The sequence below is a fragment of the Dendropsophus ebraccatus genome, chromosome 2 (assembly GCF_027789765.1).
Source record: "Dendropsophus ebraccatus isolate aDenEbr1 chromosome 2, aDenEbr1.pat, whole genome shotgun sequence".
Taxonomy (NCBI): domain Eukaryota; kingdom Metazoa; phylum Chordata; class Amphibia; order Anura; family Hylidae; genus Dendropsophus; species Dendropsophus ebraccatus.
Window position 1 is genome coordinate 159,060,683 of NC_091455.1, and position 22,626 is coordinate 159,083,308.

Below are 22,626 nucleotides of genomic sequence, written 5' to 3' on the forward strand. Positions count from 1 at the left end.
AGATATGCTTTACAGCAAGCTCCACTGACACAACAATAAACTGGAGGGGATTTTATTCACAAGAGAGACTTCTAGGCATGCTGTGTCACCTGTGCGGAGGTCTTTGTGGATGCAGTGAAGGAGGTGAGCTGTGTCTGCAGGTCCCTAACTGGACAAGCTTGTGGTAATTAAATTCACTTTAACATAGAAAAATAGATACTAGTAAACTAGTACTAATACTAGTAACTAGTAAAATAAATAGAAAACTGCCCCTACTGTAAATCAGAGTCATTCAACCATCACAGAGTACTGTACCATGCATATAACTGGACTTTCAGCAATTCTGACAAAAGAAAGGGACATCCCATTTATAAATGAAAACAACATGCAATATTCAATCAACTACTATGTAATAGTCTAAGAATTTTTGTAACTGATAAATAATAATTACAAGAACTCACCTATTTCATCAAAAATAAAATGAACACATGAACAGCAATAATTGCTAAAATATTGTCATGTCAAGTAATAAAGAACATTCAAATGAACCTATTCATTGGGAAAATTATCACATGATAAAAATGTAACAGATTTCCAATTAGGCCAGTTTCATATGGCTGTAAGGTGGCCACATTTTAGCATCTCTAATACGACTACAATACTGGTTCTGTTGTACCGAGCTTAGAACAACTTGGGCTCTGTATAGTTCTTTTTATTTTCAAAGCATCCTTTATTTTAGAGCACTGTACATTATAAGGGGTTAACATAGAAAATGTAACATAATCAAGAAAAAAAAAATGATTTAATTAAGTGACAGACTGGTACATAGGAAGTGATGACCCAGCCTTTAAGGGCTTACAATCTCCAAGGTGAGGGGAGCAGCTGGTCACAGTGTGGTGCAGTGGCGGCAGAGTTATTGTAGGTTTTAGCCTAAGCTAAAGAGATAGTTCAGCTAAGACGAACTTTAGGATATCCAGATATTGTGGCTGTAATAAAGGAACTAGAATGTGGATTCATTACAGCCATTTGAAACCAGATGCACATTAAAAGAAAACACTGTTTATCACATATGTTCGCCTACGGACACAGCTTCACAGTTTATGTGCTGAATACATTCCTCACTATTCCTCAATATTGGCACAGAGACTGCTTTGGTGATTTTTATTCTAGGTTTCATCTTTATACCGTACCTCTACAGTAACCTGTACACTGTATTCTGGATATAAAAGTCTTCCTTTGACTGTGACTGCTGTAAAAACAAACAAAAAAGAAAAAAAAAGCCCCATTCCCCCGCTGGTGTTCCAAAAGCACCCAGTCCCTGCTGGTCTTTGCTTATTCCTATGATGTTTCATTTGTGCAGGAAATGCCCACTTACCCATTGGAACAGCAGTAGGGGATCAGGGTGGGCGAGTATGGCTTATTTTTGTTTCCAGCACCCAGACCTTATGACTAGTGGTAAGCAAACCTGCCAAACTGCTCAGGTTCAGCAACATTTTGCAAACCCAAACACATGGCATTTGTTTCCTGGCAGCTGGAAAAGTTAGATGCCGTCCTAGGGAGTCCTGGAAAAGCCATAGGCTGTATCCATGTCTTCCTGGCAGCCCTAGGGCGGCATCCAACTTCTCCAGCCTACAGGAGAAAAATGCTGCATGTTAAGGCTCGGAGGACTTGCTAAACCCCATCAGTTCAGCAAGCCCGCTCAACACTACTTATGACCAGTGCAAGAAAAGGGAAGCAACGTATTTACAAGTTTACAAATCTATATATAAAATGTATAATAATGTCCAAATGTGAACATACACTTACAATTTCTTACCTAAAAATAAATATATAATGAAATGTACTTTATTATCCACATAACAAATGCACACTCAGAACAAGTCTCTAGAAAACAATATATTATGATCAAGATCTATACATGGTGCAAATCTAGTAATTTTTCACAATAACAATATCCCTCATCCAAATCTCTCAATTATTAAGGTAGGCGCTGTAGACTTACCAGACATAACTTAACATGTACAAAAGAAACAATTCAGAACATAGAAAACCTGAACTGTAATTCTCTCTTTTACTGTTACAGTAAATCCAAAACTTGCTCAGTAATGGATGGACAAAATTGTAAAGAAAAAGTTTTATGTTATGTTTTGCACACCAAGACATCTGCAAATGGTCCGAGTAGGGTTTTGTTGAATATGCATCGGATCCACACTAAATAGGTTGTTGATGGTTTAATGTTCTCAGAAAATGTGTGGTTCTGGTAGGATAATATATAAGGCATATACGTATTTTCTCCTTGTTCCTGTATCCAAACCTCATATTTCACATCTCTTACTTTCAAATACTTGAGATTCCAAGGAATCTGCCAAGACACAGACAGCTTTGTTACACTTTCTTCAGAGGAAGACGCCTGGCATCTGGATTCTCTTACCTTCCCAGGATATAATCCATTTGCCCACTTCTGCTTCCTAGAACCGGGCTTAGTTTTAACAACACTTCTTATGACTTGAATAAGAGAAGATACGTCAACCTTTGTGTCCTGGTAAATACGGAAAAGCCACTCTGGATTGCGGCAGCAAAGGTGGCGCGGCACTTCCTTGCTTTTCTTTATACGTTCTTGCTCACTGGTGTCTAAATGGATAATGCCACCTTGTTCCCATGGCCTCTCAGGGTATGTGATTGTATTTGCCATATCTTTGTTTTGCCAAGCAACATACTGGAGTTCCATGCCTGGAAGAGTTGCCAGAGTTTTGTATGGTGTGTAATGTTCTGGGTTTATGCCATAAGGAAAAAGTTCTACCACAGCAGCCCCTTTAGGCAGAAATAGAGACAAAACTAACTGTGCCCCATGCATGCTGACAAGCATGGAAGCATTGCTGATAAGTCGTACGATATCTGCAAAAGAGTGGTCTTCTAAAGAGACAGTGATTGTTTTCATCTGAAATTCCTGAGCAAGAGCCAGGAGCAATTCGGCCTCATTTACAATAAGTCGATTCAATGTACGGCTGAAAAGAACTATATAGTCTTCCGTAGTACTTTCATCAGAGCTGATGTTTAGTTTTCCCAATACAAATTTTGAAAAGTGCCTTATTTCATTGCCAGAAACCAATATATTTGCCTTTGGGCCCTGTGGTTGGACAAAGCCATACTGATACCATGTTGTGATTTTTGTTAACCCAACATAAGACTTGGTGAAACAGAGTAGCCTACCCAAAGTCTTTAACTGCTCTTTGAAAAGAGGCTGCTTATTACTCATAAGCTTGTACAGATCAAAGTGCGAGCCTTCACCCCAGCCCTCCATAAAGAACAGACGGGAGTCCAGGTCTAAGTCTGGGAACTGCTGCATAGTGTAGTATATGGGTAAAAGATCATCATGAAAGACATGCATGAGGTTATCTGGATTAAATCTGTTCATTATGAGGGCAACGTCTGGTACAAAGACAGGCTTGGGCATAAACTTCAGTGCAGCAGCTGGAAGCTCAACAAAGTTGAAATATTGCGTATTGTGGTCATCTACTGAAGACAAGTCAAGCAGTGCAGGCTGGAACCGTCTAGAACCCAAGCTCGGCAACATGAAGGATTGGTTGCTGTGAAAAAAGACAAACTCCTCTGCCTCTGTGGAATAGCAAAGCGATTCAAAGCGGCAGACACGATCTGTATGCATCCTACCTGTACAAACCATTTTAGTGCCATCTTCCACAAGAGCATATAATGCAGCCTGATAGTCTATGCGTACCTGAGACAGCTCTTGGGACTGACGTGTAAGGTCCAACTCCTCCTCAATAATAGTGAACTGTTCCCATAACTTGACATATTTCCACAACACTGCAGCCAGTACAGACACAAGCAGAGCATTAAACACTGCGGATATGTTCATTCTGTATATGTGCTGGGTGAAGATATCCTAAAGAAAGCCTAAACTTTAACATAGTAGAGGAAACCTAAGAAAGAACAAAAACAAAATACAATAAATTAAATGAGCATATGTATCATCTTATGCATTGTGCCTTATTGTAAAAACAGGGATTCACAAAAAAATCCGCTTACAGCAGATGGACTGGTACTGCCAAGACCTCTTACAAAAGGAGCAGGATTTGTAGAGATAATAAAGTAGCTGGTCCTATAAACATTTAGTAATTTAACGGTTTCAATCATTTTATTTTACTGTCATATTGACAAATGTCGGATTGGAGGAGGGGGAAGGGGTCACCTAATAGGGTTGGGACACCGATTGTTAAAACAATCTGTTGACTGTGACACTCTTCATCAGTGGGCTTTATCCAGAAAGAGGATTCTGGGAGTTAATTGCATACTTGGAAGTGACCTAAAAGAGAGAGAAAAGACACCCCCCACATTATGCTACTATGGCATCTCATACATAGTTACATGATGCTGTAGCAAATTACTGGCCTCACAGTTTACATGCCATACCTTTCTGCAGAGATTGATGGGCCAATAAATAAATGCAACGTCATCTTAATGAAGTATATGATATCACAGGGGATACTAATGCTGTGGTGAAACTTAAAAAAAAAGCTTGTCTTGAAATTATGTCAATTATTTGCCTCCACACAAAATCCTACAAGTAAAGTCAGACAAAAAAATGTGCAGCCCTTTAATTTTAGCAGATGGTGGGGTGATTACTTACCAGACTCCTACAAAATAAGAGTGACATAACCCAGAAATATATGTATTAATATTAGAGATGAGCAAACCTCGAGCATGCTCGAGTCCATCCGAACCCGAACTTTCGGCATTTGATTAGCGGTGGCTGCTGAAGTTGGATAAAGCCCTATGGCTATGTGGAAAACATGGATATAGTCATTGGCTGTATCCATGTTTTCCAGACAACCTTAGAGCTTTATCCAAGATCAGCAGCCCCAGCTAATCAAATACCGAACATTCGGGTTCGGATGGACTCGAACCCGAACCCGGTTCGCTCATCTCTAATTAATATATGTATTTATTAGGAAAACTTCTTTAGGATGGATGCTTCCTGTAATATGTCAACCCCCGCCCCTCTGTGACTATTTCAGACCCCATTTATTGTGAAGTGCTAAGCAGCTTGGACTGGCAGGGTGCTGGGTGTTGGCACACCACCGATAAGTGGCTGGTGAGAAGACTTTTGAAAATTGCTGAACCATCCTTGCATTACCAAACTATTGCTGGAAGTACTCCAGCATTGTCCTGAGTAAATAGAACAACACCAGTAAAATAGAACACCAGTAGCACTCCCTGAGTATTGTAGCCTCACTGCCAAACTGAGGACCAGGGCTGTGGAGTCGGAAAAAATTTACCAACTCCAGCTTGAAAAAAATCTTTCAAACTTTTATAATTGAATTTTATATATTTTATGTTCTATCAATCTAAGGATTTTATTTATTGAAACCAGGAAGGCACTTTCTCACATACAGCGTCTGACATGCAGTGTCACGGCTCATGGTTCCCCGCCTGGCTCCCCATCTTGTGATGTCACAACCCACTTAGCCAATCAGTGAGACTCATTTACTAGTGTGTCCTTGCATGGCACACCCTCCTGTTACCTGCGCACGGTGCCACCTTCACCCAAAGTCAAGTGGAAAATAATCAAGAGAATGCCACATGATGCTAGTGACTACTGCAGTGGACACCACTATCTAAAAGGACCTTTGATGACGTCAGATACTTACTTGCGTGCTCTGAGCTCAAGGACCTTTGGTGATGTCATAGACACATGACCTGTCACATGTTTAGTAGGAGTCGTGCTACTGGATGAGTGTGCTTTATAAATCTTCTAGTAAAGATCTAGAGGGCAGTCAGAATCTACAGACAGAATTTCCTTTGCTGACGCTGCAATCAATCACAGCTTATTTTTTATTTTTATTTTATGAGTTCATTCTGTGAAAGCTGAGCTGTGATTGGTTCCCGCGGGTAAGAAAGGACGTTCTGAGGCTGCTTGTAAAATGTCTCACATAGTTCAGAGCTCGTAGTTGTGCGATGAGTAGATGAAGCAGAGCTGTGTGTGTGAGATGCACATGGATGGTGCAGAGCTGTGTGTGAGATGCTCATGGATGGTGCAGAGCTGTGTGTGTGAGATGCTGATGGATAGTGCAGAGCTGTGTGTGTGTGTGTGAGATGCTGATGGATAGTGCAGAGCTGTGTGTGTGTGTGTGTGTGTGTGTGTGTGAGATGCTCATGGATGGTGCATAGCTGTGTGAGATGCTCATGGATGGTGCAGAGCTGTGTGTGAGATGCACATGGATGGTGCAGAGCTGTGTGTGTGTGTGTGTGTGTGTGTGTGAGAGATGCACATGGATGGTGCAGAGCTGTGTGTGTGTGTGTGTGTGTGTGTGTGAGATGCACATAGATGGTGCAGAGCTGTGTGTGTGTGTGATGCTCATGGATGGTGCAGAGCTGTGTGTGTGTGAGATGCACATGGATAGTGCCAAGCTGTGTGTGTGAGATGCTGATGGATAGTGCAGAGCTGTGTGTGTGTGTGTGTGTGTGTGTGTGTGTGTGAGAGAGATTCTCATGGATAGTGCAGAGCTGTGTGAGATGCTCATGGATGGTGGAGAGCTGTGTGTGGAATATGCACAAGGATGGTGCAGAGCTGTGTGTGTGATGCTCATGGATAGTGCAGAGCTGTGTGTGAAATGCACATGGATGGTGCAGAGCTGTGTGTGAGATGCACATGGATGGTGCAGAGCTGTGTGTGTGAGATGCTCTGGATGGTGCAGAACTGTGTGTGATATGTACATGTTGCAGAGCATTTTGTATGTGTGTGTGTGTGTGTGTGTGTGTAAGATGCACATGGATGGTGTAGAGCTGTGTGTGATAGAGAGACAGAGATGCACATGGATGGTGCAGAGCTGTGTGTGTGAGATGCACATGGGTGATGCAGAGCTGTGTGTGAGATGCGCATGGATGGTGCAGAGCTGTGTGTGTGTACTGAGACCAATAATACCAGTATACAACAGGGAAATATTACCGCCACACCACTACCATCAGCACCATATTGTTACTGACCAAATCCAGTATACTAAGACCAATAAAACACAGTACCAGATAACAAGTAATAGATATTACCACCACATACTGACTAACACCACCGCTGCTACTGAATAAAATCCACTGTACACAGATCACTATCACCTCATACAGCCATATAGAGGTGGACGCAGCTCTACAAAGTTCTGTACACCATTTACATTATAGTGCAGTTACATCAGGTGACTCACAGGGGGCGTCTTCTCTGATCAGAGTTGTTTAATTTTCATCTTCTCCATCTGCCCTGGGCCATCATGAGAACTTCTCGGAGCCACGAATCCACAGAATCTGCCAGACAGACATATTAGGCTCCTCACCTTGGCACCATCCTAATCTCTCTACAAACTGCACATCTGTATTGGCCCCTTTACACCCTAAATTAGTGGGTAGGCTGACTCTATGTGATCCCCCCTTAGGGTACAAACCCACACACCGTATACACAGCAGATACGCAGAAAAAACGCAGCAGATTTGAAGCAGATTTGGTGGTGCAGATTTGATGCTGTGTCCAGTTATTTAGATCTAAACTGCTGCGTATTTGTTGCGTGTTTGTTGCGTATTTGTTGCGTATCGCAGCAGTAAATAAGCTGCGTATACGGTGTGTGGGTTTGTACCCTTATAGTATATGCCCCCCTCTGTGTAGAGATGGCCCCTTGCCCAGTCTTCCATATAGATGGTCCCATGTGCATCTCCTTGAGAGCCCCCCTATGTGTAGTCCCCCTATAGTAGATGCCCCTCCACGTGTAGTCCCCCTTAAAGATGGCCCCTTTGATGTCTCCCTTATAGATGGTCCCCTCTGTGTATCCCCTATTGTATACAGCCCCCCCTCTGTGTAGTTTGCCTTTCAGATTGCCCCCTTATAGATGCCCCCCGTATAGTGTCCCTTAGAGACTGCCCATCTGGCCCTCTATGTGTATTACCCCTTATAGATGGTCCCCTCTGTGAAGTCCCCCTTACAGATGCCCCCTGTGTTGTTCCCCTCTGCCCCTCTTTTAGATGCCCCCCTGTGTTGTCCCCCATATAGATGACCCCTTATGATGCCCCCTCCATAGATGGCCCCCTGTGTTTTATTCCTTATAGATGCTCCCCCCCTTGTAGATGACTCCCCTATGTTGTTCCCTTATAGATGACCCCCCCCGTGTTGCCCCCTACGTGTTTTCCCCTTATAGATGACCCCCTGTGTTGCCCCCCGTGTTGTCCCCTTATACATGCCCCCCTTATGTTGTCCCCCTTATAGATGCCTCCCTTTTGTCTCCCCTTGTAGATGCCCCCACTGTGTTGTCCCCTATATAGATGACCCCCCCTTGCAAATGGCCCCTGTGTTGTCCCCTTATACATGCCCCTCTTATCTTGTCAAGCAGATAAAAACTAAGAAAAAAACAACTCACCTAACACCTTGCTCCCCCATCGCAGCTCTCTTCTCCTCTCTTCTTCTGCAGTGTTGGACGGGCCCCCGGCTGATGCTGGCGCCCTGTGGGTGCCCCTGGGATTCACGGGCAGCACACACGCCAGGGAGCTCAGAGTGTGCCGGAGCTGTTACTTCCGGCACAGGGAGCGACGTGCTCCCTGACCCGGAAGTAACAGCCATGGCGCACACAGCTCCCTGGCGCGTGTGCTGCCTGGGAATCCCGGGGACACCAATACTGACTCTTGTGACCGCAAGCAAAATACTGCTTGCGGTCACAAGAGTATCCGATCAATGGGCTGGCGGCGGCCGCAGGGGATAGGTTGCCTCTGTGCTGAGGCAAGGAGAGGGCCGCATTTGCTAGGCACAGGCTGATGATGCAGACAGGGGGCAGGGAGTGATGTCACAGGAGGCTTGGCTGGATCCTCCAATCCCCTGAGGGATTCACCATCTCTGACCAGCCAGAAGCAGGTGCTGCAACTTCATTGATTGTGAAAAAGTCTGCAGTGAAATTAGGGCTGTGTTCACACATGCTGGAGTGTCATTGTAGTACTGCAGCGTCTTCACAAAAATGATGCAGTAATACAATTAAATGATGCTAAATGGCACAGAGGATCAGTGGCGGCACTGTTAATCCCACCTGGACAAAAAACGAAGCATAACCTCCCATATAAGATAATATGGGATAAAGTGGGGCTCAACTTCAAAGATAAAAGAAATTAAATAAAAATAAAAAAAAATAAAAAAGTTCTTCATTCCAATATTGGCATTTTAGGTAGTAACAGTGCTGTGTGGTGTTATAGGTAGAGAATACAGCGTGCTGTGTGGTTTTACAGGTAGAGAATACAGCTCGCTGTGTGGTGTTACAGGAAGAGAAAACAGCGTGCTGTGTGGTGTTACAGGTAGAGAATACAGAGTGCTGTGTGGTGTTACAGGTAGAGAATACAGTGTGCTGTGTGGTGTTACAGGTAGAGAATACAGCATGCTGTGTGGTGTTACAGGTAGAGAGTACAGCGTGCTGGGTGGTGTTACAGGTAGAGAATACAGCATGCTGTGTGGTGTTACAGGTAGAGAATACAGCATGCTGTGTGGTGTTACAGGTAGAGAATACAGCGTGCTGTGTGGTGTTACAGGTAGAGAATACAGCGCGCTGTGTGGTGTTACAGGTAGAGAATACAGAGTGCTGTGTGGTGTTACAGGTAGAGAATACAGTGTGCTGTGTGGTGTTACAGGTAGAGAATACAGCATGCTGTGTGGTGTTACAGGTAGAGAGTACAGCGTGCTGGGTGGTGTTACAGGTAGAGAATACAGCATGCTGTGTGGTGTTACAGGTAAGGAATACAGTGTTGAGCTAGCCAATACCCCACCCACTTATCCTTACTCCTGGGGCACATGCCCTCCCTAAATTGCCCCCCACTTTCCTAGCTTTGCCCCTGGCTCTACAACAGTCATTTGGTTGGATGCTTTTACTACTCTGTATTGGCAAAAGGTCTAAAATTATTACATTTGGTATGGTTGTGAGTTCCTCCTCAGAAAAGCTCCAGCCAGCACACAGCTGTGGACCAGATGGGCTCATTCTTTACTCAGCAAGGACTGAAGTAAAAGATTGTAAGGGATATCCAGTGTCACGATCTGTGGACTGATAAATAATACAATACTAGCAATGTGAAGCCATTATTTCTAGGCTGACAGCTGGCTGGGAAGCATTAATAAATTAACAAGTAAGTGCACAGCTTGTGAGATGTGATAATGGAAATGATATAACAAGGCTGCTAGTAAATGGCTGCTTCTAAAATTATACCAAATAAGAAATGTGCAGCATAGAAAACCATATGGATGAGAAGCAATGTAGGATCCAGATAAGTTATGTGTCATTTTTTTTTATATTATTTAGATAATGTTACCTGAAAGATTATAGAGCAACACTTTAAAAAAAATAATGGTTGCCATAGAAGGCCTTAGAGATTTTAGCTATTATGTGTAAATGAGGCCTACTGGATGGGTTAGATAAAAAGCCTGTGTGTCTGTGTGTTAAAAGGGTTCCTAAACAATAATCTGATCACACGGTGACTTCTTTCTGTCCCCTGTGATCAGCTATAATCTACGGGCTTATTCCCATGTCCCGTATTTTACAGGCCCTATAGATGAGAAAGCCCTGCAATGGAGTGTTTCCCCATCTGACATCATATATGTGGGGAAACTGTTTGAATCTCTGCAGCACTGTACTGACAGAGCTGCGCGGCTTTGTCACTGCAGTGCTGCGGAGATTCAAACAGTTTTCCTACTCCTGGCATGATATTGATACATCATGCTGGGCGGGGAAACACTCCAATAGGGGACGTGAGAATAAGCTTTACGTTTTTTCGTTTTCATTCTGGAGTCATCTCAGGTGAAATTATATCAGCCTTACACACCCAGAGCTCACATACTGACAATCAACGTCTTGGAAGTAAGCCTTCCAAGATATAGGGGGCGGTTCAAACTCCCCGTCATCATGTGCAGGTGAAACCATTTTACAGTGACGCTGTGCAGTTATTCGTCCACACATAATGTTTGAGACTTTTTGCCTTCTGGATCGGCACAGTAGAGTTATAGGCTAAAAGTGATGGACCCTTGTCTTAGGCTATCAGTCATGTTTGCTAGGAAAACCCTTTAATCAACTATATAGTAAATAAGTGATGATTCTGGGTAAACACCTTTTAACCCCTACCCGCACCACAACATACAGGTATGTTGTGGTGTCGCTAAGGGGGTATACAGTGGGCTCACGAGTTAAAGAGACTCTGTCAGTAGAATTAGGCTGTCCTATCTCAAGTTATTATAAACTAGTGACAGAAAAGCTGAACAGAATGTTGTATCACTGACATTTTTCTGTGCAGAAGATGCAAAGAGCCCAGTAGACTACCATATTTTAATGAAGCAGAAAACTCCAATCACCAGCTGATGATTGGCAGTTATCTATCCATGTTGTGTATAAGCAGTCAACTGTCAATCAGCAGCTGGAGGGCGGGAGAATGTGATTCCGATACGGAGGCCAGGAGCAAGGAGTGGTGTCGGGTTGGACTGAGATTTGATGTTTCTACCCCTGTGTGGCAAGAATCCTATTCTCCTGCATATTAGGAGAACGGCTGAACAGAATGATGTCTTAGTAATACACCGATTTGTTTAGCATTTCTGTCACTAGTTTATGCTGACCTCATTTAAAGTGGAATAAACCTAGTGATTTTTTGACCTAGATTTCCTTTAAGCCCTCTCTATACCCAGCGTCTCCAGACTGCTATCAGCAGCCGATGGCTGCAGCTAATAGCTGGCTCGGAGTAAGCTGCATTGCCTGCTATTTTAACTGTTTAAATACCTTAAAGGGGTATTCCCCCCCAAATTATTTTTGTATTAAAACTAGGGATGGTCCGAACCCGCCAAGGTTCGGGTTCGGATGAACCCGAACGCTCGGCATCGGATTCCCGCTGTCTGCCCACTCCGTGCAGCGGGCGGATCCAGAGGGAGGACCGCCTGGAAAACTGGGATACAGCCTATGGCTATGGCTGTATCCCAGTTTTCCAGGCGGTCCTCCCGCTGGATCCGCCCGCTGCACGGAGCGGGCAGACAGCGGGAATCATTACCGAGGGTTCGGTTCGTACCATCCCTAATTAAAACGTTACCCACCCATAGCTTTCCGTCTTTCCAATATAAAGTTATTATGGATTCTGCACAGTTTTGCTGTTATCTAGAAGCCTTCACCCCCACCAAATGCATAGAATCATCAAGTTTCAGTCCAACCCGACACCACTCCCTGCTCCTGGCCTCCGTGTCGGAATCACATGCCCTCCGTCTCTTCAATGGGCCGGGTTAATGCTTCTAACCCACCAAACTGAAGTGAGGGAGGACACTGAGACAGTGACAGATGCTGTTGTTGTTCAATGTCTCCCTCTCTGAAGGCAGAGCCACCCCTCCCCCTGCAGATGGCACTGCCCTCCTTCTGCTGCTGGGGCACAACAGCTGTCAGCAATCCTGGACACTCCTGTCTCCACACATAGCGCATAGCCAGCGGCACCTCAACCCCCCCAACCTCCCCCCCCCTCCATTTCGCCTGATGCTGGCCGCCAGCCGCCCCCCCCCCCCCCCGCCCCCCATAACTCACCCGATGCTGGCGGCACCGCCACTCCGCACCAGTCTCCAGGCTTACATGTAGTTCACTCCCGGTGCTCGCTCCTGTCAGCCGATCCTGTGCTCTGTGCTGCAACCAGAAGCCGGTCGCCCCGCGTGCGCCGCTCGCCTGCACCAGTCCCCCGTTCTGGGGCATACTTATAATTCACTCCCATGATCGCTCCTGCACCCCCTAATCCCGCTGTCAGCCCCATCTTGGCTGCTCATCTTGCCGCACAACGCCGCCGCCGCTCACCCGCACCAGGGCAAACATATACTGCGCTCCCCCGTCAGCCACCACCTGGTCGCTCCTGTGCCGCTGACTCGTTCCAGTTCCCCACCCCTGGGGCATAATTATACTTTGCCAGCGATCGCAACTGAGACACCCCCCCCCCCCCAACCCTGCTGCCTCTTCCCGGCCGACCTCCGTGATCCTGATATCCATCAACATCTGTGACCTGATATATTGTGATGTGAAAGTTTTTTTCCTAAAAGCCGACTATATCCAATATGGCGGCGACCAGGAAACGACATTTCCCAGCATGCAGTGCTTCTCACTGCTTGCTGGGACCTGTAACCACATCACTATATATCAGGTCACAGAGTTTCTGATTTGAACCAGGTCCCAGCAAGCTGCTATCTGTCCACATCACAATATATTAGGTCACAGAGTTTCTGATTTGGATGGATAGCAGCTTGCTGGGGCCTGTAGTTCTACAGAAGCTCTGTGACCTGATATATTGTGTAAAACTACAGGTCCCAGCAAGCTGCTATTGGTTCAAATCAAAAACTCTGTGACCTGATATATAGTGATGTGGTTACAGGTCCAAGCAAGCAGTGAGAAGCACTGCATGTTGGTTAACATAGTTTCCTGTCTGCCGCCATATTGGATATAGTCGGCTTTTAGAAAAAAAAAAACCTCGGGAACAGCAGCAGCTAGAAAGGCGGGAGATGGCTCAAAATACTCAAAGGGACTTGGTGAGTAAGACTAGCAAGATTTGAGGGCATTTCATTTTTTTAACTTTTGAGGGGAATGCCACTTTAAACACTATAAATGCATGTCAGTGGGGGTTCAGAGGTGGAATTGGCTTCCCACAATATGATCGTGGGAAGCCCATCCACTGTTAAGACAGCCCAAAGCCTCTGCTAGGTACTGCATTGATCTCTATGAGCAATGCCTTGACCTTGATTACAAATAAATCCATCCCATAATAAAAGTCTAAATCACCTCAAAAAAGTAAACAAAAAAATAATAAACATATTTGGTATCACGGCATGCAGCATTGTCTGCAATATTAAATGATCACATTACTAATCTCGCAAAATAAAGTTCAGTTACGCCATCCTGCATTAAGGCACAAGCAGTGGGGGCGTAAATGTATGCCTGTGGTCCTTAAGGGGTTAAGTCAGCCATCACAACATCATGTGGGAAAGAATTTTCATAGTCTCACTGCTCTTACATTAAAGAAGTCTGGAGGAAAAAAGGGAAAGGGGTGAAATGAGAAAACCCTTTAAATATGTTAAAGGCCTAAATAAGGTTTAGGAGGTAGGAGTTTTTCAAAGGGAAATTGAACACAAGAATATTACTCTGAGGTTAGTTAAGGGAAAGATTAGAAGCAACATATAAAAAAATTCTTTACTGAAAGGGTAGTGGACACTTGGAACAAACTTCCAGCCACTGTGGTTGCACAGTAACTAAATTTAAATGGCACTATCAGTACAAATAACTTTTGACATGTGATCAAGGTGGGTCTCACTGCTGAGATCCAATCCGATCAGGAGATATAGCTGTGGATAGATATTGGCAGCACGATCCACTCCCTAGCCAGCTGAGAATTCTCCCCAGCTTTGTCGTCTGATCAGAGTGGGCCTGAACTTTTGACATGTATCAGGCATTTGTAATGACAGGTACGCTTTAAACATGCCTGGGATAAATAGTTAGCTATCCTAAATAAAAAAAGATAAGGTAAATAATATAAAGGCAGACTAGATGGACCAGGTGCTCTTTTTTGCTGACATTCTTCTATGTTTCTTCTTTCTAAGCTTATTTCCTCTAGGCACAGAGGATGCCCCTTGTCATGGTTCTTGCCTATGTAAACAAGTCCATTACTGGCTTTATCTGTAACATTGTAGATTCTTTGCACTGCTGGGAGGGTTATTCTAAGGTCAAGTTGCTGTGAACTCACTGTGATTAATACTCCCAGCATTACAAAGAAGCTACAATGTTGCAGATAAAGCCTGCCAAGGACTTGTTTATATCATCTGTCTCAGATAGGAGGGGGAGAGGCTCAGAATGGCTCATACACGTTTTTTTGTGTTTTCAGCAGAAAGCTGCAGCTGAGATCTGGGGGAAGGAGACTAAATAGATAATAATAATAGTATGGAATGAATTGTTAGTCTCACCATGGGCAGCAACATATCAAAAGTTATGTTTGAGTGGAATACCCCTTGGAGATCTTTGGAAACATTTATAGCCAATTAAAGTACCTTAGCAATAAGGTACTCCAGAATTGCCACTGTGTAAACAGCAGCTTTCCCACCATCAAGTTTATGGCTGGTTGTTCTGTTTTTCATAAGCTGATGGATACGACCCAATGGAAACTGCAGTCCTGGTCTTGAAGAGGGGGAGATAGAAATTGCTTTGGATTTGCCAGAATCATTACCAGCAGCCATGGTTGCAGTGTGTCACCAAATATTTAAAGATAATCGAATACACAATAAAACATATCTCTATTTTTTTGTGACAGCATTTCCTCCAATCTTCTGGCTTTCATTTGTCATGGAGATGTTGTGCCTCATGTATCAAAACTAAGCCAACGTTGTAGTAAGAACATCTATCATAGTTTTTTTGGATAGTTGCAAGAAAACATTTATTCCGCCATAAAGTGGATGCAACACTTTAACCTGCACAGAGGTCTTTATCACACATTATTATAGTCTATTTATAAAGCGCCCTTAATTCCAGAACGCTAAGTTAAAATTTACACACATGTTTAATAAAGACCTCCACTTGGTTCAAAACGTTATATTTTTTGTACTATGGACGAAAAAAAATTCTGCACTTTGTACAAGCTTGGATGGATCATGTTAGTAGAATATTGGCTGTGATTGTGTTTGACACTCCTGCTCCTGCATTACATTTACAGTGGTGCCTTGGATTACGAGAATAATTCGTTCCGGGGCCATGCTTGTAATCCAAATCTTAAACCAATGCAAATTTTCCCATAAGAAATGCACACATCCCAAAAATAATGATTTTATATTCTGAATAACATGTAAAACAAATGAAACAAACATTTATAAACAGCTGAATATGTGATATTATAAGTTATTGTACAGTATAACAATCAGCATGTGAAGTATAATGTATAGTAACTGCATAAACCTGAAAATACAGAAGCAGTTTGTAGATACAGGGTGGAACTTCAGATCCCCATACTGCAGTAGTGTAGTACAACAGGCTAGCATAGAGAAGCAGGGCTGCTGTCATAGGTCTGTGTGGTCACATGACAGCAATGGAGAAGGGGTGTGTGTTCAGCATGGACCAATCAGGACTGAAAGAGATTGCAGGGAGCATGAAGGAATGAGCAGGACAGATGTGGGCGCATACATGCAGTGCTCTCTGTCCGGGGAGAGAGGGTTACAGCTATGAAGAGATTACCTCCACAGTCCTGTCCCCTGATGTAAGCCCCAGCCTGAAGTGGATCTGCTATGATTTAGAAGGTGAGCGAGACTTCCTCTGTCAGAGTACAGTGCTGTAGACCCCGCTATGCAGACGATTCTCCTCCGCAACTCCCCCCCCCCCCACACACACACACACCCATTACAGGGAGCTCTTAAACCAAAACAATGCTCTTAACCCCTTAACGACATAGGGCGTATATTTACGCCCTGATGCCGTTAGGGACGTTCAGAGCGGGGCCGCACGGCGGCCACACTCTGAGCCGCGGCGGTCCCGGGTGCCGCTTGTAGCCCGGGACCGCAGGGATTAGCGGGCACGGTCCGATCGCCGTGCCCACTAATACAGTAATCAGATGCAGCTGTCAAAGTTGACAGCTGCATCCGATTACCGGACGCAGCGTCATCCCTGGTGTCTAGTGGGGAGATCCCTCCTCCGGGATGTTATCCAAGATGGCGCCGTCCCCGGCTCGGCACTCGTTTACTTCCGGCTGCAGCAGCCGGAAGTAAACGAGTGCCTATCTCATGGATCTCTGCAGCATATCTATGCTGCAGAGATCTCTATGAGAGATCAAAGTGTATATACTAGAAGTCCCCTAGGGGGGCTTCTAGTATATGTGTAAAAGTAAAAAAAAAAAGTGTTGTTAATAGTAAAAAGCCCCCTCCCCTAATAAAAGTCTGAATCACCCCCCTTTTCCCAGGTTATTAATAAAAGTAAACAAATAAATAAATAAACATGTTTGCTATCGCCGCGTGCGTAATCACCTGAACTATTAATTAATCACATTCCTGATCTTGCACGGTAAACGGCGTCATCGCGAAAAAATCCCAAAGTGCAAAATTGTGCATTTTTGGTCACATCAAATCCAGAAAAATTGTAATAAAAAGCGATCAAAAAGTCGGATATGCGCAATCAAGGTACCGATAGAAAGATCACATCATGGCGCAAAAAATGACACCTGACACAGACCCATAGACCAAAGGATAAAAGCGTTATAAGCCTGGGAATGGAGCGATTTTAAGGAACGTATATTTGTTGACAATGGTTTGAATTTTTAACAGGCCATCAGATACAATATAAGTTATACATGTTATATATCGTTGTAATCGTAACGACTTGAGGAACATGCATAACAAGTCAGTTTTACCCCAGGGCGAATGGCGTAAAAACACATTTCCCCCAAATAAACAAAATGCGTTGTTTTTTTTCAATTTCACCACACTTTGAATTTTTTTCTGGTTTCACAGTGTACTTTATGCAAAAATTCAGCCTGTAATTGCAAAGTACAATTAGTGACGCAAAAAATAAGGGCTCATGCGGGTCTCTAGGTGGAAAAATGCAAGTGCTATGGCCTTTTAAGCACAAGGAGGAAAAAACGAAAACGCAAAAATCGAAATTGGCTCTGTCCTTAAGGGGTTAAACCAAGTCACAATTTTGAAAAACTGTGAGCTCTTAAACCAAAACACTCAATCCAAGTTACTCTTCAACCAAGGTACCACTGTATTTATATTTATAGCATTTGATTCAGTAACTAGTTATTGTAACTAGCTAATTACCTTACTCCCCTCCTTTATATAAGGGCAGCCTACACCCTAGTGTCTTTTTTCTATCCTCTGTGGATATTAGACAGATGGGTTTTTCAGATCCTTATGTTTGCATCTGGTGTTTTTGTTGCTTAAATTATTTTTAACTTTCTATTTTCCCTTTACACGTGCCAAGTACTTGGCTTTCCTGTCTGCACGGTGTAGAGACTGCTGCATCAGGACCTCTGCTTATCTCCTTTCAGCTGAGTGGCTATTCTTGGCACCACCATAGCACTTTGCCTCTATTTCAGGCAAGGAGCAGCTCCATTTTTTTCGGAACTGTGACACACTACCCCACTTCTGTTGGAGCTTGGAGATTTCTTGCTCAGCTCCTGCCATAGCGGCTCTTTTCAGCAAAGCTAGAATGTTTGGTTGTTCTCACAGTTGGAATCTGTGTGTTAGCCTCTTTCTCTATACAGTTATGGGGTAGATTTATTAAAACCTCAAGCTGGAATGCCTCTTTTTTTTTTTTTTTTTTAAATAGAAGTAATTTACTAATCTGTATATCTTTCTGACACCAGTTGATTTAAACACTTTTTTCCAGAGTACTCCTTTAGCTTGCCCAAATCAAGCACTGAATTGTATACAGTATACTCAGAAAAGTCTCATAGTCCAAAAATGGTTAACGGCACAGATCTGCAGAATTCTTTTTTACTAGACTGAGGAGATATACATTTAGGAGATATCTTATTAAAGAGAACCTATCAGTAGTTTCATCCTGCCCGAACTTAAAGGAGAAGTCTGGCCAAAATGTATTTTTTATATGTTATTACTGATAGAAAGTTATACAATTTTCTAATGTACATTAATTATGGGAAATGCTCATATACTGCTATTTCCCTTAATTTAGTGTATCAGGAAGTGTTAGAATTATCTCTGAAGCAGTGACGTCACGACGAATGGTGTAATTTCAATGGAGTGTCCAGCAGGGGGCGCACTATACATAGAAGTCAATGAGTACCATTGACTTCTATATATAGTGCGCCCCTGCTGGACACTCCATTGGAATTACAATGGATGTGTATGTAAATATAATATACAGTGTTTTTGATTGCTTGCGTTCGGCGGGCTTACTGTTATGTACTGATTGCTTACATTTATGGAATACTTTGGGGAGCAAAGACACTTGCTCCCCAAAGTATTTCATAAATGTAAGCAATCAAAAACACTGTATATTACATTTACATACACATCCATTGTAATTCCAATGGAGTGTCCAGCAGGGGCGCACTATATATAGAAGTCAATGGTACTCATTGACTTCTATATATAGTGCGCCCCCTGTTGGACACTCCATAGGAATTACATCATTCGTCGTGACATCACTGCTTCAGAGATAATTCTAACACTTCCTGATACACTAAATTAAGGGAAATAGCAGTATTTGAGCATTTCCCATAATTAATGTACATTGGAAAATTGTATAACTTTCCATCAGTAATAACATATAAAAAATACATTTTGGCCGGACTTCTCCTTTAAAAGCGAATAGCTTTGCCATTTCAGAGTAGGCACAGTTTTACCTTTGGCTGTGAATGAGGTTGTCTAAAAGATACAGTGTAGAAAGCAAAGCAGCACTGCTAGTTCTTGTGGTGCCAGCGGTTCAGCCTTGGTAGGCTCTTGCATATAGAATAGAAGTCCACAGCACTCCAGTATAGAAGTCCACAGCACTCCAGTAAACTTCAAAAAGGTAGTGGTGTTTATTTCATAATAACTTAGTGCATAACATCAGACGCGATGCCACCGAAACGTCGTGTCTGATGTTAGGCACTAAGTTGTTATGAAATAAACACCACTACCTTTTTGAAGTTTACTGGAGTGCCGTGGACTATCTGTATTCTAGTTGTCTAAAGGGAGAGATTTATAGAATGTAGAATTTATCCCCCTTCCTCTCGTCCATCCCCTCCTTGGTTGAACTTGATTGACATGTCTTTTTTCAACCATACTACCTATGTAACTATGGATCAAGATGGAGCCCACCCAAATAACTTGCAGTCCTGTTCTTAGCTGAAGATACAACTATGTTATCATTTCCATCCAGAATGAATCGTCAATGCTTTTGTTCTTTGAGCAGCATAATATAGAGCTATGCTGAGCAGCTAATAAAATGTTACATATTCATCGCATTCATAGGACAATATGCATGGCAATAATAACAGAGCTGAGTGGTGTGTAACAGATTTTCAGTCTGCCATACATTGTTTTAAATTTGAAACTTGCCAGGTTAACATTGGCAGCACAAAGTCAGTAACCCCTGGCAATCATTGGGAAATGCTGCAGCCAGTTTAATAGTTTTCCTGCAATGGTCTCCACAAGGAATTTGCAGTGTTGCATGGCAGCCATTCAAAACAATGACCAACAATGTAATATATCTAGGACGGGGAACCTGAGGCCTTCCAGCTATTGAAAAAGCTCAATTCCCATGACACCTGAACAGCCAACACTTAGGCTGTCCTGGTATGATGGGAATTGTAGTTTTGCAAAAGCTGGAAGGCAGCAGGGCCCCATCCCTGTAACATATGATAGGGCTGTGTATATCACAGCCCTGAGTAAAATACTTTGTTAGGAACCCCCACTATGTTGTCCATAGGGCCTAATAGATATCCTTAAAGGTAACCAATCACCTCCCTGGAGAGTGAACAAACCCCAGTACATTATAGCTGCTGGGCACAGCTCTCTGATGCTGTGCCCGTTAGTCTTAGGCAGGGCAGTGATTTAATTTTTTTTTTAATCCTTAGTCCCATATCCCAATATCTAGGTATTGGGGCGGAGCCGCAGCGTCATGTAGTCCATCTGCCCTTATCACAGCCAATCCCACTTGATTGGCAGCCTGAGCGCCCTTTGTATTAAGTGTCCAGTGCTCAAGGTACAAATTAAACCTGGGGGGCTGAGAAGAAGGCAGAGACAACATCTCTACTTGCCACTGTGGCTCCATCCCAATGCCCAGATGCCGGGACTGGGGATTAAAGATTTTTTTTTTTCCCTTCAAATTGCTGCCCTGCTGGACACTGCCTTGGGGCCAGTTCACACTCCAGGGAGGTGATTGGTTCACTTCAAAAACAATGCCTGATTAAAAGAATTCTACTGTATTTAAAGGGAATATCCATGATATTCAAAACAGGACAACAACTATCCTTAGTTGTCCCACAACAGTTTGAAAGCAGTTTTTCTTATCCTAAATAACCCATTTAATTTTAACTCAGTAATGGCACTTAAAACATATTTTACTTTCCCTAGTAGATTAAAATAAGGGTTTTGGAGTAATGTACTTCTAGACATCAGGGAAAATGTCACGAATGTGTTTAACATGTATAACCTGTACTTAAGAAAAAGAACTTAAGGGGAAAAAAAACAACAGGTAGGGCAGGGGGTGGTGGGAACATAATTAGTTATACTAATGGTGTGTTTACACAGACAGATTTATCTGACAGATTTTGGAAGCCAAAGCCAGGAATGGATTTGAAAAGAGGAGAAATCTCAGTCTTTTCTTTATGACCCGTTCCCTGTTTATGGCCTGTTCCTGGCTTTGGCTTCAAAAATCTGTCAGATAAATCTGCCTGTGTAAATGCACCATTACCCATCCCAGTGTCCCCCAGCACCACCGCGCAGTGACTGAAGCAGCACACATCTGCAGTCACTGACTGACTGCGTGGGTAGTTCCTGTGGTGTTGTGACAACCCAGGAAAAGGGAGATATAGGAAACCGGCAGGTGACAGTGAGTGGTGGCGGTGCGGGGGCACTGGGACAGGTACTATCACTTGATTGTTAGGTTTACACCACCCCTATTTTCCCGGAGTACCCCTTAAAATAAAAAGAGTAACATGTGAATAATATGCATATAAAACTAGTTATGACTGATATTTCTGACATTATGAAAATTAACAAATGCTGCCTGAAGAGTCAAAAAAACTAACAAAAACCTCTTTAATACCTTTGGAACAAACATATGGTGCATTTTAGACTAAATTACCACTTCCCTGCCCTTGGCAGACCCCACTATATTACCTCATACATTTTTCATCATTAATATGTGTAATATTGTGTAATTTTTTCACATAATTGGCCTTACGATGAAACACGTCTGAGCAGACAATTTATTCAGGTTACTTCCACAATCTGCAGGTTATTTTTGTAGAACTTCTGACAATGTAGTCATGCTAAACATAAAGATAGATATTCCTCTATACGGCCTTAGATGTCACCTCTAGTGCTATGTTAAGGAAAGGTTTCTAGCCATGTGCAGTGATCCATACAATTATGCAACCCCTTAGTAAATGAGGTGTAGGATTGTAACACCTTGTTTTATGATACAGCCTTCACCATGTAACAATGATTATTATGGATTATATACCCATGAATATAAAGAAATACAAGCTATCAGTGGCATACTCACCATGAGACCATACTGTTTAGGGCTTCAGTGTAGCTGCAGGCTGGAGGTTCTGAGGCTGGCGAGGATAGGAGATCACCACTAGCAGGCAGATATAGCTTACATTGCAGAGGACAGTAGAAAACACAGGGCAATCGAAGTCCACCTGCCTGATGTTTGCTCCGAAAAATGGACGAAAAGGATCCTATTTTCTTAAGTGTGATGGGCGAATCATAATGACATTTCAGCAAGCCTGTTTCATTCATATGATAATAGCTGTTTTCAGTGCACCATCTGCAGACTGAGCTGTCATTTGCAGCTCTACCCCCTTCCTAGTTCTGGGCATGCTCGGTCTGTCACTGATGTCTTATTGCTCAGGCTGGCTCACCTCAATTTGTTAGCTTCCCAGAGGTCACCGTTGCATGAGCGATGGTTTGCTGCA

The 22,626-nt window shown here is 43.2% G+C and overlaps 1 protein-coding gene across 3 annotated transcripts; it reads right to left on the minus strand.

Annotated features, from left to right (window-relative positions):
* Nucleotides 1-1,800: 1,800 nt before the first annotated feature.
* POMGNT2 (protein O-linked mannose N-acetylglucosaminyltransferase 2 (beta 1,4-)) lies at nt 1,801-22,329 on the minus strand. 3 transcript variants are annotated; one of them, XM_069960391.1, is made up of 2 exons: nt 22,209-22,329; nt 1,801-3,920 (listed from the first exon to the last, which is right to left on the minus strand). In XM_069960391.1, exon 2 carries the CDS (start codon nt 3,854-3,856, stop codon nt 2,120-2,122), a length of 1,737 nt encoding a protein of 578 aa, XP_069816492.1. In that variant the 5' UTR covers nt 3,857-3,920; nt 22,209-22,329; the 3' UTR covers nt 1,801-2,119. The 3 variants fall into 3 exon arrangements, with proteins under 3 accessions (XP_069816492.1, XP_069816490.1, XP_069816491.1); XM_069960389.1 differs by lacking the exon at nt 22,209-22,329 and adding an exon at nt 5,523-5,607; XM_069960390.1 differs by lacking the exon at nt 22,209-22,329 and adding an exon at nt 5,392-5,434.
* Nucleotides 22,330-22,626: the final 297 nt, after the last annotated feature.

Excerpts from the sequence above, each read along its gene's own strand:
- POMGNT2 (XM_069960391.1), bottom strand. The coding sequence starts at position 3,856 with ATGAACATATCCGCAGTGTTTAATGCTCTGCTTGTGTCTGTACTGGCT.